General features: G+C 39.4%; 1 protein-coding gene across 2 annotated transcripts; it reads left to right on the top strand.

The window, feature by feature from the left end:
- Positions 1-757: 757 nt before the first annotated feature.
- On the top strand, positions 758-15,678 carry tax1bp1b (Tax1 (human T-cell leukemia virus type I) binding protein 1b). Of its 2 annotated transcripts, XM_051407757.1 has the most exons (18): positions 758-887; positions 3,084-3,277; positions 6,268-6,370; positions 6,817-7,007; positions 7,237-7,395; positions 8,390-8,538; positions 8,936-9,026; positions 9,826-10,011; positions 10,194-10,445; positions 11,151-11,318; positions 11,656-11,728; positions 12,049-12,167; positions 12,343-12,468; positions 13,032-13,118; positions 13,680-13,875; positions 13,987-14,144; positions 14,266-14,351; positions 14,633-15,678. In XM_051407757.1, exons 2-18 carry the CDS (start codon positions 3,101-3,103, stop codon positions 14,829-14,831), a joined length of 2,520 nt encoding a protein of 839 aa, XP_051263717.1. In that variant the 5' UTR covers positions 758-887; positions 3,084-3,100; the 3' UTR covers positions 14,832-15,678. The 2 variants fall into 2 exon arrangements, with proteins under 2 accessions (XP_051263717.1, XP_051263718.1); XM_051407758.1 differs by lacking the exon at positions 12,343-12,468.
- Positions 15,679-15,692: the final 14 nt, after the last annotated feature.

Raw genomic sequence — 15,692 nt, forward strand, 5'->3', positions numbered from 1 at the left:
ATAGTGAGTATTTTTATTTTACGTTTCCTCAACAGCATTACTTACCTAAAGTGGTTCTACGTGTTTCCAGTCGGTCTGTGTTAGGATAATGTCGGAATAGTTTTATTCACAGTGGTTGGAGAAGTATTCGGATCCTTTACTCAGGTAAAAGTAGCAATATTACTGTGTAAAAATAGCTAAAAAGTCCTGCATTCAAAACTGCGCCAAACAGCAAAAGTATTCAGTACTAAATATAAAGTATCAAAAGTAAAACTACCGTACTTATTATATGCTGTATATATTCAATCATCATTATTGACACTTTAATGTGTAAGCATTTAATATTGTAGTTGGCCAGCCTGGAGTTAATTTTAACTACATACTTATAGTCCAAACTTTAAGAATCCACCGTATTTTATGATTTAGTTTAAACTGATCTTGTTATGTAAAATCTGTTTATACAAAGTGACTATTAAATAAATGTAGTTAGAAGATATAAAGTGCAATAAAACATTAACACATAGAGGAGCAGACGTATAAAATAAGTAAAGTAAGTTCCACCACTGTTAATTATTAAATAATTTTAAAAAATAAGTTATATCTTTTAAATGTATTGTATATTATAATCTTTATCATAACTCTTGCACGCATAGTGCCACCCAGAAATATAATTTCACTCGGATCAGTGTTCCATTATATAATAGTTTATTCTTTATAACATTGTTTCCTTATTATATAATAATAAGATATTTTCAGACGGGTGGGATTCCCAACCAGGTCCCCTGTCCGGATATGACGTAATGTTGTTATTATTCCAGGAAGTGGGCACGGGGAAAGCACTGAACTGCGTCAACAATTGTTTTTAATCATACATTCGGATTTCAGCTTCTGTTCAACATGGCAACTGGGTATGTTTACAGTTTATTTTATAAACCTGACTAATAACACAGCGGTCGGTGATATTCCCTCCGTTTGACACGTGTTTCTTTTTCGGAGCTACCTCGAGAGAGACAGCGTTGCTAACTGTTTACGTTAGCTAACCTTGTCCTGATAGCGGGGCTCTCTCGTTAGCTGCTCTGTTTTCTGTTAAGGGCGTTGTGACATAAAACCGTGTGTTTAACCAGTAAGAGTAATTTGTTGTTGTTTTTTTTTGCTCGGTACTTTACACATTCCCTAAGAACAAAAGTCTATTTGCCATGCGATGAACGCGTGATCTTGTTTAGCAAAGTATGCGTTAGCTACCTAGCTGGCGAGCTAACATCGCCACATATGATCACTGTTGTCGCATTAGGCCTCGCCTCGTAACGTTAGCTGCTAGTTGTCAGCTGTCCATTTCAGCCATCACCGTTGACTTTCGACACTTTTGTATTTATTGTTAAACATGAGATTGAGACCATCGTCGACTGTCAGATGTTAGATGACTGAGATGAATGTTGAGAGTTTCCGATCATTGTCCGAGGACATGTTTTGGCTGTCACAGGCCTTATTACGTCGGTCAAAATGATATCAGCTGAGGGCCCAAATGGAAAATCCAGCCTGAAGCACAACTCATGATAATCATGTGTCCGTGTTTTTAGTTTTAAATTTAAATAAAGGCCATCTGTATCAAGAAGAGCCCGCTGTCATGTATTTTAATCCTAAATAAAGTGGTAATATGAGAGTATTGATAATTTACACCTGAATATAAAGTGGTCTAACAGATAATTCAAGATTTACACTAGCTTGAAATTATGAGTTATTGTTTACAAAATTAAACCTATGTATCTTTATGTATTGATTTACAAATGTAGTCTGGTTTCAGTTTCAGTTTTGCTGATGTAAATCGGGTAATGTGAAAGTAATCAAAAAGATAAATATTTGAGTAAAGAAGAACTAAGAACTACCAATTATACTACAGTAGTAGTATACAACTACCACTAAGGGTGTGACAGATAAGTTAAAGTTGGATATGTCTACAGTACCACCTGTTGCATTGTTTGTGTTGGAAGTGAAAGGTCATGGCCCCTTCTGTAAATGTGTGTGTCATGGGCTGTTCCTCGGTTTCCCAGTGATAAATTACCCTTTTGATGGTCAGTTGAGGACAATGTCCTGGTGACAAAGCTGGAATTTTTTTAACATTACGTCTTGACAAGGACTTTTTTCGACAGAGAGGACAGAGAAGGCATATGCCAATGAGCCCAGCATCACACAGTCCTACATCTAAGCCAAATCTAAGCATTTGTTGAAAATGTGGATTTGTAATTTTCCCACTTGTAGACAAGTTACTTGAAATGATCAGGAATCTAGACATTTCACATCAAAGGCTCAGATTGGGACCCATCACCTACAAGTCTGATTCTTTTTTTGGTCCTAAAAACAAACTACTAAAGATGTTTTTACATGTTTTGTGTAGATAAGTGACTGGGTAAAATTCTTGTTTTACAGAGCCCATAGCAGCTGGAAATACCTACATCATAACATTTTAGTTTTTCGCATAGTTTTAAAATGTATATTTGAAGTAATCAGTTTAATCGATTTATAGCCAAATGGTACTTAACTCTTAAACAAATCTATTCAAAACTTAAAAGAATGAGCATACATTTTAAGCCAGTCAAAGTATAGAATACTGTGTCCTATACACATACACCATGTGACTCAACATCTAAGACTGAAGATTGCCTGATAGGCCTGCGGTTGAGCCTAATTACAAGCTTTAAAACTAGAGCAGATTGGGATGGGAAATGATGGAAGAAACTTTTAATAAGGATTGAAAAACAATAGTTTATCCTTAAATAATGATTATATTTGCTTTATGAAAACTTTTATGGCTCTGTTTGAATATCGGAAATGGTTAGAGAACTTTAAAGTGTATTAGCAGTGTTGTAAGATGTGTTTCAATTAGATTTTAAAGTAAACTTGACAACTAATAGGAAAAATGTCATTGTCATCAGTAACAACATACAGTAATTGTGGGATTCTCTGCATTGAATCTGTTTGTATACAAATGACTTGCTTCTGATTGCTCACTTATTGTCATTTATTGTAAATAATGGTATTTTAGTATTGTTTCTGTGGTTATTATCGTTTCTAAACACATGTTTTGTTGCTTGTCTCTTCCTGTTTAGCCACTGCTGAGTAATTTATGGCACTGTTCCTGGACGGGACTTTATTAAGCAACGACATGGACACATCAAACTTTGCCCACGTCATCTTTCAAAATGTGGGGAAGAGTTACCTGCCCCATGCTGCACTGGAGTGTCACTACACCCTGACCCAATTTATCAAACCACATCCAAAGGACTGGGTTGGCATATTCAAGGTGAATAACCTTAAGTGTATTATAAAAGCCTTTGACAAAAACACGAGATATAGACACAAGTATTGTGATTACTCGTAGTTTTAGTATTTTAGGATGTATTGGAAGGTAAATCGCTTAACATACTTAATGATATATATGACTCCATTTGTGCAATTGAGCAATGTCATCGTGGCTATTCAAGCATGATTTAAAATATCTATGAATATGTGCAGTTGAACACAGCCTTACTTAAGGAGTTTATTTTGCAGTCAAAGTATTGACTCAGTGGAAAAACGGAGAGATTTTGAGTGCAGCCATTGTCACATTTATTTGAAAAACGAGCCTGGCGGAGGGAATAGAGCATTTTGACCCCCAACACACAGTTGAGTGTCCCACATGGATCTTGTTAGAGGAGCACATTAAATCCAATACAGCGGTAGTAATTTATTTTGGCCCCATCTGTAGTGAATCGTGGATATGGACGGAAGCATATGAGTCTAAGCTCTTCTAGACCAACAGGCTTTTTATCTACCAGAGATGAGATGGAAGCTGGGATTAAATCACACCAGATCAAAAAAAAAATCTAATGGTTCTCTCTGTTTGTGTTACAATCTGTCTGAATGTGCTTCTAGTGTTGAGAGTCACAAATATGCTTACTGTCATGCCATTAAGCCAGCCAAGACAAATAGTTACAGTTTTGCTGAACATCAAACATTTCAATTGGTCATGGATTTGTAACCATGATGAAAACCTTAAATTTATTCTATGTCTGAAAAATATGTCAATGATTAATATACTTTATGTGTGTTATGGTATTTCTGTGGATTCATGAAATGGATGTATACAGGATACCAAGCCTTACTTAGAAATGAGGTCACATTAGGCTACTGGAGGTGGATCAGGAAATGTCTGGGGGCTGTTTAAATTCTGGATTCAGCACTCTGTCGTAGCTGGATGCCACATCACATTGTGTTTAGCTTCAAGGTAGGCACCAACTGGGAGTGTAGATCTTAAAATCACTAATTTCTTGAGCCGCTAAAACACATAGCTGAGCTGGAAAAGGCTGAGTGCAGGATCGTAAATCGTGTAAATGTTCCTGGCAGCGCTGACAGATGAGACGTTTGGTGCCAAGTTCTCGCGTTTGTATGCATAGAGATACTTCAGTGTGGGCTCCCAGTCACCACTTTCTCACTGGTTTGCTTCTGATCTGAACGCACTATGCGTGTACCAGATGTGTCTAGTTATGTGATTCAGGTTAAACTAGAAAATATCCTGTGGTTGAGTTGGTTGAAATGTGTGAAACTGTCAGTAAGTTGTTTCAAAGAATTATAAGTTTGAATAAATACGACTAAAATTTTAATGATTTGCTCATTTTAATGTATGCATTCACATGTCAACTTAAAGTCATTTACAAGTTGTTAAATCATACACTTCTACTTTGCAAAGAAAAACTAAACCTACTGTTAATAAAAAGATAGGAGACAGGTTCTTGTTTGCACATGGACAAAAGCAGCCTTTGGCCCTTTGATGTTGGAACATTACCATGCTGCGTGATGCTAGCTGTTCTCGGCTTCATGGAGGAATGTTGTTGGGACAGGTTGTCAGAGAGGCCTAGGAAAAAGCAAGCACTGCTTTATAATTAACCTGTCTCCAAGCACAACCTCTCTGTGTGATTCACGAACAACTCGCTCCTGAATTTATACAGTCTGACTGGCACATAGACAACACATTACCTCCTGCAGTAACATTGCCACCGGCTTGTATCAGCTTTCTAGCAGAAGTATGACTTTGCTGTAATGCTGGCGAAATGTCTAAACTAAAATACCTGTTGCATTGGTAGGCCCTATGGCCGCACTTTGCAGCTGCTTTGTTTTTGGGAGATTTTACTCTTGCATCGTTGCCTGTGCTGTGCGCTTCACTCACAAGTCCAGTTTTTTTATGGTGGCTCACTGGCTCTACACCATCTCTCCCTTCTCTCCTCACATTTATACACATTGTAGACCAGTCTGTTGTAAGTGAAAGAGTTCCTCTCAGAGTTTTCACCCACCACCACCTCTGCTGCACTAATGAGTGGACTGGTAAGGGCTAGCCTTCAGTAATGACACTCACTAACTAGGTGCATGTTTTAATTGCTTCCTGTTCTTTACTGCTGGCTGGAACTGCACTGGTAACAATTGGGGGTTTTGGAGCACCAGAGCCTTCTATCTCTGGCTCTGATGAACACTTGCGGTATTGTAGCTGCAGGCTGTTTGTACACAGGTGAGAAAGTAAACTTCCCACATAGTAAAAGGAAAGCCTGTCCGCACCAAAAATATCTGCTTCATCAGTATATATTTAAATTTCTGTCTGCATGACTATTCAAAATTGTATTAAGTCACACTTTGAAAGTCACATAGAGACTGCGTTCTGCAGCAGAGGCTGGTGTGATAGGCTGGTTTGACTGGGCTCGTTGTGGATGCATGTGTGTGCCTGAGTGTGCACACACCGAGAGCCAGCCAGCTCGATGTGACTCTGATTTTGTTTGACAGTTTTATGGCACTGGGCTGAAGTTATGGATGTATTTTCTGTACTCCCCCCTCATCAGCCATCAGTTAGCAACACATAAAATACGTATAATTACATTTTGGTTTTCATTTTCAAGTCACCTATGTATAAAATTTTCACCTATTTTCCTCTTCCTGTTAGAAGTGAGTTGTAGCTACATTTCCACAGTTAGGCTTCTTCATGACAAGGGCCAGGCCACATGCACATGGTGGCCGGGAGTTGGTGTTTTTACAGAAATTATAATTTTTTCTCGTTAGGAAAAAAAAGGTACAGCAGGCATGGTCTTGCACTATCATCCCAACATAGATTAAAAACCCTATGATTACTGTAATAAACCGGTTTGAGATATTTTGGAAGTGGCACTGTGTGGATTCTAGGAAGTCTCCCTGTTAATCCTCCATTGTTATTATCCTACACTGATGTGGTGAGAACGTCTGGTTGACTGTAGTCCCCACAATGTCTCACAGGTTGGTTGGAGCACAGCGAGGGACTATTACACATTCTTGTGGTCGCCTCTCCCTGAGAACTATGTGGAAGGTACCGCAGTTCACAGAACAGTGGTCTTTCAGGGTAAGATCATACCATACTTTTATATAACTTTGACACCTTTTAATAACCGCGTATCAGAGGGCTGTTCAGAGGATTGTTAAAACTTTAATACCAAATCAGTGGATAAAGTTTAATGAGAAATTCTCCCAACAGATCTCTGTTCTGGTGTTAATGACAGTTCAGTTCATGTGTTTTAAATCTTTTATGCACTTTTTTATAAAGTAATGGAGAGTGACACTAAGGGGAGAAAGATATGTCTTATTAGCTTTTTAGATTCAAACCCACAACACCACACGCATGCTCCAAATGACTTTTTTTAAACATATAACCACCTTGTTATAACTTCTGAATAAGTGTGCAGTTTAAGATAAGCTAATGATTGGGTTTTGGATTGTAGATTATACTTTGCTTTGCTTCTCTGTACTGCTGTACACTGAGTTCACTGACTTGATGTCATTCTTTCCCAGGTTATTATGTGCCCAATGACGATGGCGAGTTCTACCAGTTTTGTTATGTGACCCACAAAGGGGAGATCAGGGGAGCCAGCACACCATTCCTGTTTCGTGCCAACAGCCCCTCAGAGGACGAGCTGCTGACTGTGGAGGACGAATGCAACTCTGACATTCTGGTGGTCACCACCAAGGCTAGCTTCCTTGAGGTATGACATGCCACAGCAGCGCTACTAAATATATAAGTGTTCTCAGATCTTACTAGGCTGTCTCATCCAGAAGGGCTAGTTAAACCTCTGAGTTCTTATTAGTCTGATAAAGACATAAATACAGTGGTGAACACCATTATATACAATTTGAGCACGGTGTTGTACTTTGTTAGTGAAGTGAAATATGTGAATGGTCCGAACATCTTGAACAATTTATCTTTCTGTGCAGCAAAAGGTGGAAGAAGCCCAGAGAGAGAAAGATGAGCTGGTCAAAAACATGGCCCTCCTGCAACAGGAGAAGGAGCAGCTGGAAACTGAGAAGGAGAGCCTGCAGAAGGAGTGTGAGCAGGAGAAAGAAACCTGTGCTCGGTTGAGAAGAGAGAACCAAGTAAGCGGAGAATGGACTCAATTTTTAAGGGAGGGGAGAAAAATGTTTGTTGCTGTTGTAAAACTTTTGTCGGAGAAGCGAAAGGCCTAATTGTTTTGTTTTTTTTGTTGCAAAGAATACTTTTTTGTTGTTGATTGAGCAGAACATACTGGTAAATGTGCTAAATCATATTAATGCTTTTTTCTAGTTCATATAGGTATTCCAAGTACAGTTTTATATTTAGCCAAACAGTCTCTTAGCACCCCCTAGCGAAAGACTGCAAATTTGCAGAGCTACCCAAACTCGTGATCCACTAAAAGTATAAATCACACTCTGACAGATATGAATGTCTGTATTATCAAAGTTGTAATTCAGCTTTTTATAGCATAACATTAAGTCTTAAAAGCAATGTCAGTAATAATTCATAGTGCTGTCCTCTGCCATAAATCTACTGGTTTTAAAATGGCTTTCAGATGAAAACATGATTACAGATTTTGTGGCTGTTAATTTTATGACTATACTTTTATATGATTTTTTTATGTGGTGTGAATATAAAGATTCCAAAATTCTGTCTATAAACAAACTGTAAAAAATATCATTTCCTTTTGCTTTTTTGATGTCATCTTTTAAGTTTGAAAGCTCTGCATCGAGCCATAGTGTTCATTTTGATTTAGAATTGCATTTCAAAGACAATAAACTTTTTATGTTTTGAACACGTTTTCCACAAGCTGAGAGTCAAAGACAGAGATGGAAAGCGGTACACTAGGAAGCTAGTATTATTTTGTCAGTTTAACCCATCTTGATTCATGTGGGTCTTGGCATACATTGGAGTAAATAATTTTTTTATGAATTAGAATGATTAATTCACTCAGTAATTCATTAAATCAAGCACATTGTTAAACTGAAACACTTTTTCTTCCGTATTTTATCTGGTCTTATGTCTTTCTTAGGATTTTTATTCCACTTTTTGGCTTTTGGTTTTTTGTTTCTAACATTATATTTAATTGTCTCTCAGGACGTGCAGAATTCTTCCCAGGCACTGCAAGAGGAGAAAGAGGAGGTTAAGAGGAGGCTAGAAGAGGCCACAGCCAGAGTTATACAGTTGGAGGAGGATCTGATTGGAGTCACCCAGAAGGGCCTACAAAAGGAAACTGAGCTGGATGGGTGAGTTCAGGATGGAAGGGTTGTTGCAGATTGACTGAATTGACGGTTTTTGTTTCATACAGAAAATTCAATAAATTAAAAAGAAATTTCCCCTGGTTACTCAAATACTCAAAACATTAACTGTGAGAGTTTGTGTTAATAAGTACATTAAGATATCAACTTGTATGTTGTTGTGATGTCTACAGGTTTTATATGTAATAAAATAATAATTATCTGTTCACTTTTACTTATTTTCTGTCAGCAGCTTGTTTTATCTATGAATGGTGCTTAAAAACAGCATATGCTTTTAAAGACCACAATCCATGGTTATTTATCAGTTATTCCAAACACTGAATGTGAACAAAGTCACAAATTGAATCCCTCATCACAGTGTCTAATAATTTGACCTTTTCTTTAGTTTCAAAGATAGAGTGAAGAAACTTACAACAGAGAAGGAGGCACTTGAATCTCATCTCAAGAATGAGAAAGATGAGAAGGAACTCTACAAGGTAATGCACTAGTAGTATTAAAACATGTCTTATATGTATTTCCTTAAAATAGTTGCATTATCGTATAAAGATTAACAAAATAAAATGAAGAATGTCAAGGTTCAGAGGTTGCAGCCATGGACGTTTCTGTCACATGATCATTATGTCAATGACTGCTGCTGTTAGTGACAGTTTTACAATCTGTCAACAGTCAACAATAATTTTGTTAAATTAGATTCCCCAAAATTGGAGGTCCAGTTTACTGACTTCCTGTGTCTGTTTTTCACTTTTTACGACTGTGATTATTCTGCACAGTCTTCCCTCAACATTTAGTCTAAACAGGGCATGCTTTATTCTGTCCTCTTCTGGAGTGTTTGGTGTTTTGTGTCTTTGTTGTGGTGGGCACTGCACAGGAACTGGGAGTGCCACATACTGTACTGTCGCCATGGAAATGCAGCCAGAAACCCATACCTAATTTAACTTGCACTATCACACTGGGGCTGTTGCACAAGAAAGCTTTATGGGCCTATCTCATTCTCTGTTTTTTAATTGAGGTCATGCAACATTTATTTTAATAGTCATATGCTCTTTGGTACATGATCGTGATGTTGTATAAATGATGCAAAAGCCAAAAACTTTATGTTTTATAACTTTTCTTGTGTTTTATAACTTCTTCTGTGTGCGTGTGGGCCTGGTTTACATCTGTGTGTGTGTTTGTGTGTGTTTGTGTGTGTTTGTGTTGTGTGTGTGTGTGTGTGTGTGTGTGTGTGTGTGTGTGTGTGTGTGTGTGTGTGTGTGTGTGTGTGTGCGTGTGCACCAGATTCACCTGAAAAACCGGGAGTTGGAGAACACTAAGCTGAGTGCAGAGTTGCAGATGCTGAAGTCTGTGGACGTGAACAAGGAAAACACCATTGCCCAATTTAAAGAGGAGGTGGGACGCCTGCAGGCATGCCTCACTGAGAAGGAGAAACAGTACAGAGAGATCCTGGCCAAAGTTCCCCCCTTGGTACAAATAATTTTGTTTTAAAGCTTTAAAAAAATCACACCTCAGTAGATATAACTTGATGAATTCTTATATCATATAAAACTTTTAAGATTAGTGATAACAAGAATAACACACAATAAGACATTTATAGTTGCCTTACGGAAATGAAAAACCTTCACCTTAAACATGTTTCTCTCTGGCAGGGAGACATGAAGGCCCTGAAGGAGCAGCTGCGGCAGAAAGAGGAGCAGCTCCAGGCCAACCAGCAGCAGTCCTCCTTGTTAGCCGCTGAGTTGAGGGACGCCTCTAGCACCCGCGACCGTACCATGTCTGAACTCTACCACATGAAGCTGGAGGCTGATGCCCTTCGCCAGGCCAAGGCTGAAGCTCAGGCCCAGTGCGTCTGCCTCGAGCGCCTGGTAGAGCAGATGAAGGCAGAGGCCAAGCAGGAAGCGGTAAGGATGACCATCAATCTGCTAACAGGCATTGATTCAATTAGCTTTATATGAAAGATTACATTTATTATTAAAGGTGTTAATTAATTGGGGATAAATTAATATAATGGTAGGAAGGGGGAGATGATGTGTGGGCATAGAAAACATGTACTTTTCTTTGTTTCTTTGTAGCAATGGGGGAAAAAGATAAAAGAAGAAAATAATTCAGAATGTTGACATTATTATATATTCACACATCAAATTATCAAGTAGTAAGTAAGTAAAAAATAATAACATTCCAAATAATAATTAAAATTTCATGAGAACTATGTTTCGGTGAAGTCAGTAAGCAAGAAGAGCAATATAATGGAAACGGAAACAAGAATCTCTCTCACGGGGGGGTTTACTGGTTCTGCCTTTGAAGGGGGCTGTAATTCTTTCCATAGTTCAGACCTAGCCAAATCTAAACTAAAACAAAAAACAAGACAACAGTCCCCCCTAAACAGCAATGTTTCTTAGGAACATAACATTACCACATTACAACCACCTTTTATTTAAAGAGTGATTTGATAGCACCTCTGAAATATAAAAAGGCTGATATACATTGTAGATCATAAAGGTGCTATTAATAAGCGGATCTTTTCTCTCTCTACAACTTCATATGTGCCCTCGCTGTTGGCCCATTACTGTGTTTGATATGTTCTGTTTTATATATTTTGTCACCAGGCCAAATCAGAAGAAGAAGCTGCTGACCCAGCTGTTGTAGCAGAGCTTCAGAGAGAGGTGGAGGACCTGAAGCTGCGGCTGCACATGGCTGCGGAACACTACAAGGAGAAATACAAGGAATGTCAGCGACTGCAAAAACAAGTGCTTAGACTCTCTGAACAGCAAGGGGTAGGTCCCAGCAGATACCAACCGACATACTGTATACTATACAAGTGAAAGAACAGAACTCGAATTAGATTTCAGTCAAACTATGCCTGCCTATCACATCTCACCAAATGGCCACTCCTCCGTCTGTGTTGCTAATTTCTTGACTGGCATTCAATGTGTCAGACACTAGCGCATGCACATTTTAATGTCTCTTTGTAAAATTAATATGCAAACTTAATTAAATACACTCAATTCAATTATGCTGTCTACTGATCCTGTGTGTATCCAGCTCATGCCTGCACCAGTTTACTGTCTCTTTCTAGTTGCATTTAGACCTAACACTTTTTTCTGTCTGCAGGAACTGAAGAGAAGCTCAGCACAAGAGGCCACAATAATCCCTGCATCAGTGAGTCCAGACACATCAGTTCCAGGTATGTTACATCTAACTGTGCCACATTGTAAGTTATAGAATGAGTAATTGCACTCAAAACTGTATTCAGTAATCAAAATTAGGGAAGTCAATAATGTGTAAGTTTACCAGCAGTGTAATTTCTAAGGTAGTTGCCTTGTGTGTTCTGTTTTTCTCTTAGAAATCAGTCAATCAAACTAGTTTTATTTTGGACACTGCTCTTTGACATACTGGTGTGTGGTGTGGGCTGTAATAGTATTTGACATTTAAATAATCAACAGTTGAACTGATGAGCTTTTTGCCTCTCCTAAATGACTTGACTTGCCTTCATCGTCTTCACAGGGAGTCCAGGGTCTGCTGATCCCATGCTGGAAGCCATCATCCAGGAGAAGCTTAAAGGCATCAGCAGAGAGGCATCTGACAGGAATGACAAATACAGGAAATGCAAGCAGATGCTGGTGGTAAGAAACCTATTATTTGCATCCTTTTGTTGGTCATGTGTCCCCAAGTTAGATGGTCAAACTCGGTTGTCAAAGACATACAGTCTCCAAAGGTATGATATCCTTTCTGTGCGATGTGCACGGTAAAATAGAGGGGTATGATAAAACAATTGGTTAATGTCTGACGGCTCTTTAGGAGGAGAAGGATCGTAGCTGCATGTTTGCTGATGAGTTGGCCAAGATGGAGGTGAAATTTAAGGAACAGCTGAAGACCAACGAGAACCTGAAACTGCAGTTGGCAGCAGAGGAAGATCGCTACAAGGTCAGTTCATCGCAATACAGACAGCACTGTGCTCAGGCCATTCGCTGCCAGTGATGCACTGCTGCTTTTTGAAGCAGGCCTGTCTGGACACTTTGTGTGTTTTTACCACTGGGTATGGCTGGTCTAGCTCAGGGATTGAGCCTTTGATGCTGTCTTCCCCTTGAACACAGTCGCTCTGACAGTGTTGTTTATGAGCAGGCCTATCTGTGAGACGACATTTTACTGCTATTTATGTCAGGCTCTGGAGACAAGCGAAGCTTGGCTCCAAGGAGTCATCTCCAGTTGCCAAGCTAATGCTGTGCTTGGCTCAGGTCAGGCAGATATTTGCTTAGTGTCTCAGAGGAATTCAAACAGGTTGTTTTGCTTTGAGCCGTATTGTACATAAATCAGTCCTCTGCAAAGTGAAGCCTTTTATGGTTGTGATCAATTAATGTCACGCACTGAGATCTAAGAGTATTTCAGTGATGTAGTTTTCAATCGGCTGCACGTCCGATGTTTGAAAAGTTGAAAGAGTTGAAATTATCTCTTCATTCTTCTGTTTTTGTGTTTTTTGTTTTCTTCAGGGCCAGGTAGCTGAGAAGGGACGGGAGCTGAAGGAACTGAAGGATACACTAGCGCTTGTTGTTAAGGAGAAGGAAAAACTGGAGGGGGTTAGTGACAGCTTTCATTTTCTCTTTTATTGACTTCTTCCACTCTAAAAATTCCCTGAAAACTGCTATTCCTCTGCCATTTTCCCTCTCCCAATCTGGTCTGTGTTTAATATGCCTCTAATTGTAGAAGCAAAGTAAATGAGTTCTTATTTTCCATTCCATTACTTTGGACCACAGCAAGGTCCTCACTGGCCTAAAATATTGCTTCGAGGTAATGCTGTTACAGCTAAGAGGAGCAGAATGACCCAATTTGAGGTTTAGACTGTAAATTAAATTGGCGTCTGCAACTAACATCAATAAAACACAGCATCCCATTCCCTTTGAAAATAAGAAGAGTTTTTTTTTAATGAAGGCACTAATTAAACTGTTTGTGTGAGCGAGAGAAAAGTCACAGCTCAGGAGCTGCTGTGCGATTGTAAGTGGTGATGTATAACTTGCTTCGACAGACTGGGAGATACAACCAGATATGTAGCTCCACAGAAAACATGTTGATGCCATTTACTTTAGCTATTGGCCTTTGTTGTTGTGAAAAAAAATCAAATACTGCTGTTTCCCCCCCAGGAGTTGCAGAAGGACAGCAGGAAGGGAGATCAGGGGGGCAGTGAGAAAACCAGTTTGGAGAGTAACCAGTCCAGTGTGCCTTTGTTCCTGCAGTACCCTGTCCCTTACACACAGGATGCCCCCACCCCTCTGCTGGTCTCTCAGAGCCCCAGCAAGCTGCATTTTGGCAACCCTTATTCCAGTTCAGACTCAAAAGGTTGGTTTCATTTTCAGAAAATAACACAAACCTTTGTTGAAATAAGTAACATTTGCAGAAATAACTGACTTGTATTAACAGCAGCTCTGTCTATGAATCCTCTTCCTGCAGATGAAGGAGATGAGGAGTTCTCAGATGACCAGCTGCTTAGGCTGCCCCCTGTGGGCCCGCCCTCCTGGGACAGTAATGTGGTGTGTATCCAACCCACCCGCAACCACAGCCGGCCAGAGGGCCACGAGGAGTCAGAGGAAAAGCAAAACAACAACAATGTAAGCCTCTCAGACTGCGCTGTCTCTATACTCTCCCATTCTTTTTTTTCTTTGTGTTAAATATTCTCAAATTTGAGTGGATTTACCTTTTTTAAACTGTAGTTTTACCTTTATTTCTCAGGGTCATACCAACGAACAGCCAACAGCAACTGAAACTCACAGCCCATTTGTGAACGACGGACAAACTGCCTTCTGCTTTGATCCCAGGTAACACACCCTCACATGTCCAAACTCTCATAAATGCCGTGCAAGTTTGCTGCACCCTACATTTTTCTGAACCTGTGCATTGTAACATGTGTAAAGTGTTTGTTCTGCCACACAACTCCCTTTTGTTGGTATTAGCCAAGCGGCAGGCCACCCACGTTGCATCAGACAGATGCTCTTTATTAGCCTGTGCTTCTGGTTCGCCCACATCATCACTTCACTGCTTATTAACGTGAGCTTTCTCTCGCTGCCATTCTCTACTTCTGTCCTCTCCCTGTGAGCAGCATGGACATGAAGCGGTGTCCGCTGTGTGAGGTCATCTTCCCGCCCAACTATGACCAGAGCAAGTTTGAAGAGCATGTGGAGAGCCACTGGAAAATCTGCCCCATGTGCAGTGAGCAGTTCCCGCTGGACTGCGACCAGAAGGTGTTCGAGAATCACGTGCTCACTCACTTTGACGGCCACCCGCTCAACTTCGACTAGAGAAACAGAAAATCAGCACATCCGCTCTGCCTACTTCCTGTCACAACTGAAATAAATCACTCTGCACTCTTTTCTGCATGTAATGGTGTGAAGATCCACTCTTTAGGACTATACTGACTTTCGCTTTGTTACTTCAACTTAGAGAAACACTTTGAAGTGATGTGACATTTTGAAATGACATTCTAATTCAGTGTATATGGCAGGGCTACTGAATCTGTCTGCAACATTTTTTAAAGATGAAAGATGTCCTTTCATTTGGATTTGGAGAATAATTTAGGGGGATAAGACTGTTGTACGTATATATACCGACTTTAAATTGACTTGGCTGTCACTGATCTGTTAGACTACAGGACGTAACGAATCAGGGAAAGAGATAAGTGTTTACCAAACTTACATTTAAGACATCCAACCAAATTGTTCCCCCCTTAAACATCACTGTACATTTTGTCATTCTTTATAGAAAGCAGCCTTGGTGCACTATATGCAGTCAGGGAGAAATCTTCAGTGATTACATTCAGACATGATTATACAGTATATCATCAGATCATCTATTTTAGAATAATTAAAGCCAATGACATGGTGAAAGCCTTGCTACTTTGTGTATGATAGATTTGTGTTATGTTAGGTTTCCTTTGTTTTGATTTCAGTTATTTAATTGGGTTTTAGTGTCCGAATTTTTAAGATCCTTCATATCATCAGCTAATCTCTGCATGCTGAGCTTATGTTCAATTTCCTCCTTTTGTTCTTCACTTTTACAGCATTAAGTTATTTCCTTCATAGAAATGTTTCATTTGTTAAGTGAGTTTCATGTATCTAATATGAACTAATAAAGTCCGTTTGAAACTGAGTTGTGTTGAAGCG

Source organism: Dicentrarchus labrax, unplaced genomic scaffold (genome assembly GCF_905237075.1).
Source record: "Dicentrarchus labrax unplaced genomic scaffold, dlabrax2021, whole genome shotgun sequence".
Lineage (NCBI taxonomy): Eukaryota > Metazoa > Chordata > Actinopteri > Moronidae > Dicentrarchus > Dicentrarchus labrax.

What these genes read in the sequence shown, in the direction of transcription:
- tax1bp1b (XM_051407757.1), top strand. Translation starts at nt 3,101, where the DNA reads ATGGCACTGTTCCTGGACGGGACTTTATTAAGCAACGACATGGACACA. An exon ending in GGTTGAGAAGAGAGAACCAA is followed by an intron (nt 7,396 to 8,389) that starts GTAAGCGGAGAA and finishes ATTGTCTCTCAG; the next exon opens with GACGTGCAGAATTCTTCCCA. An exon ending in ATGAGAAGGAACTCTACAAG is followed by an intron (nt 9,027 to 9,825) that starts GTAATGCACTAG and finishes CGTGTGCACCAG; the next exon opens with ATTCACCTGAAAAACCGGGA.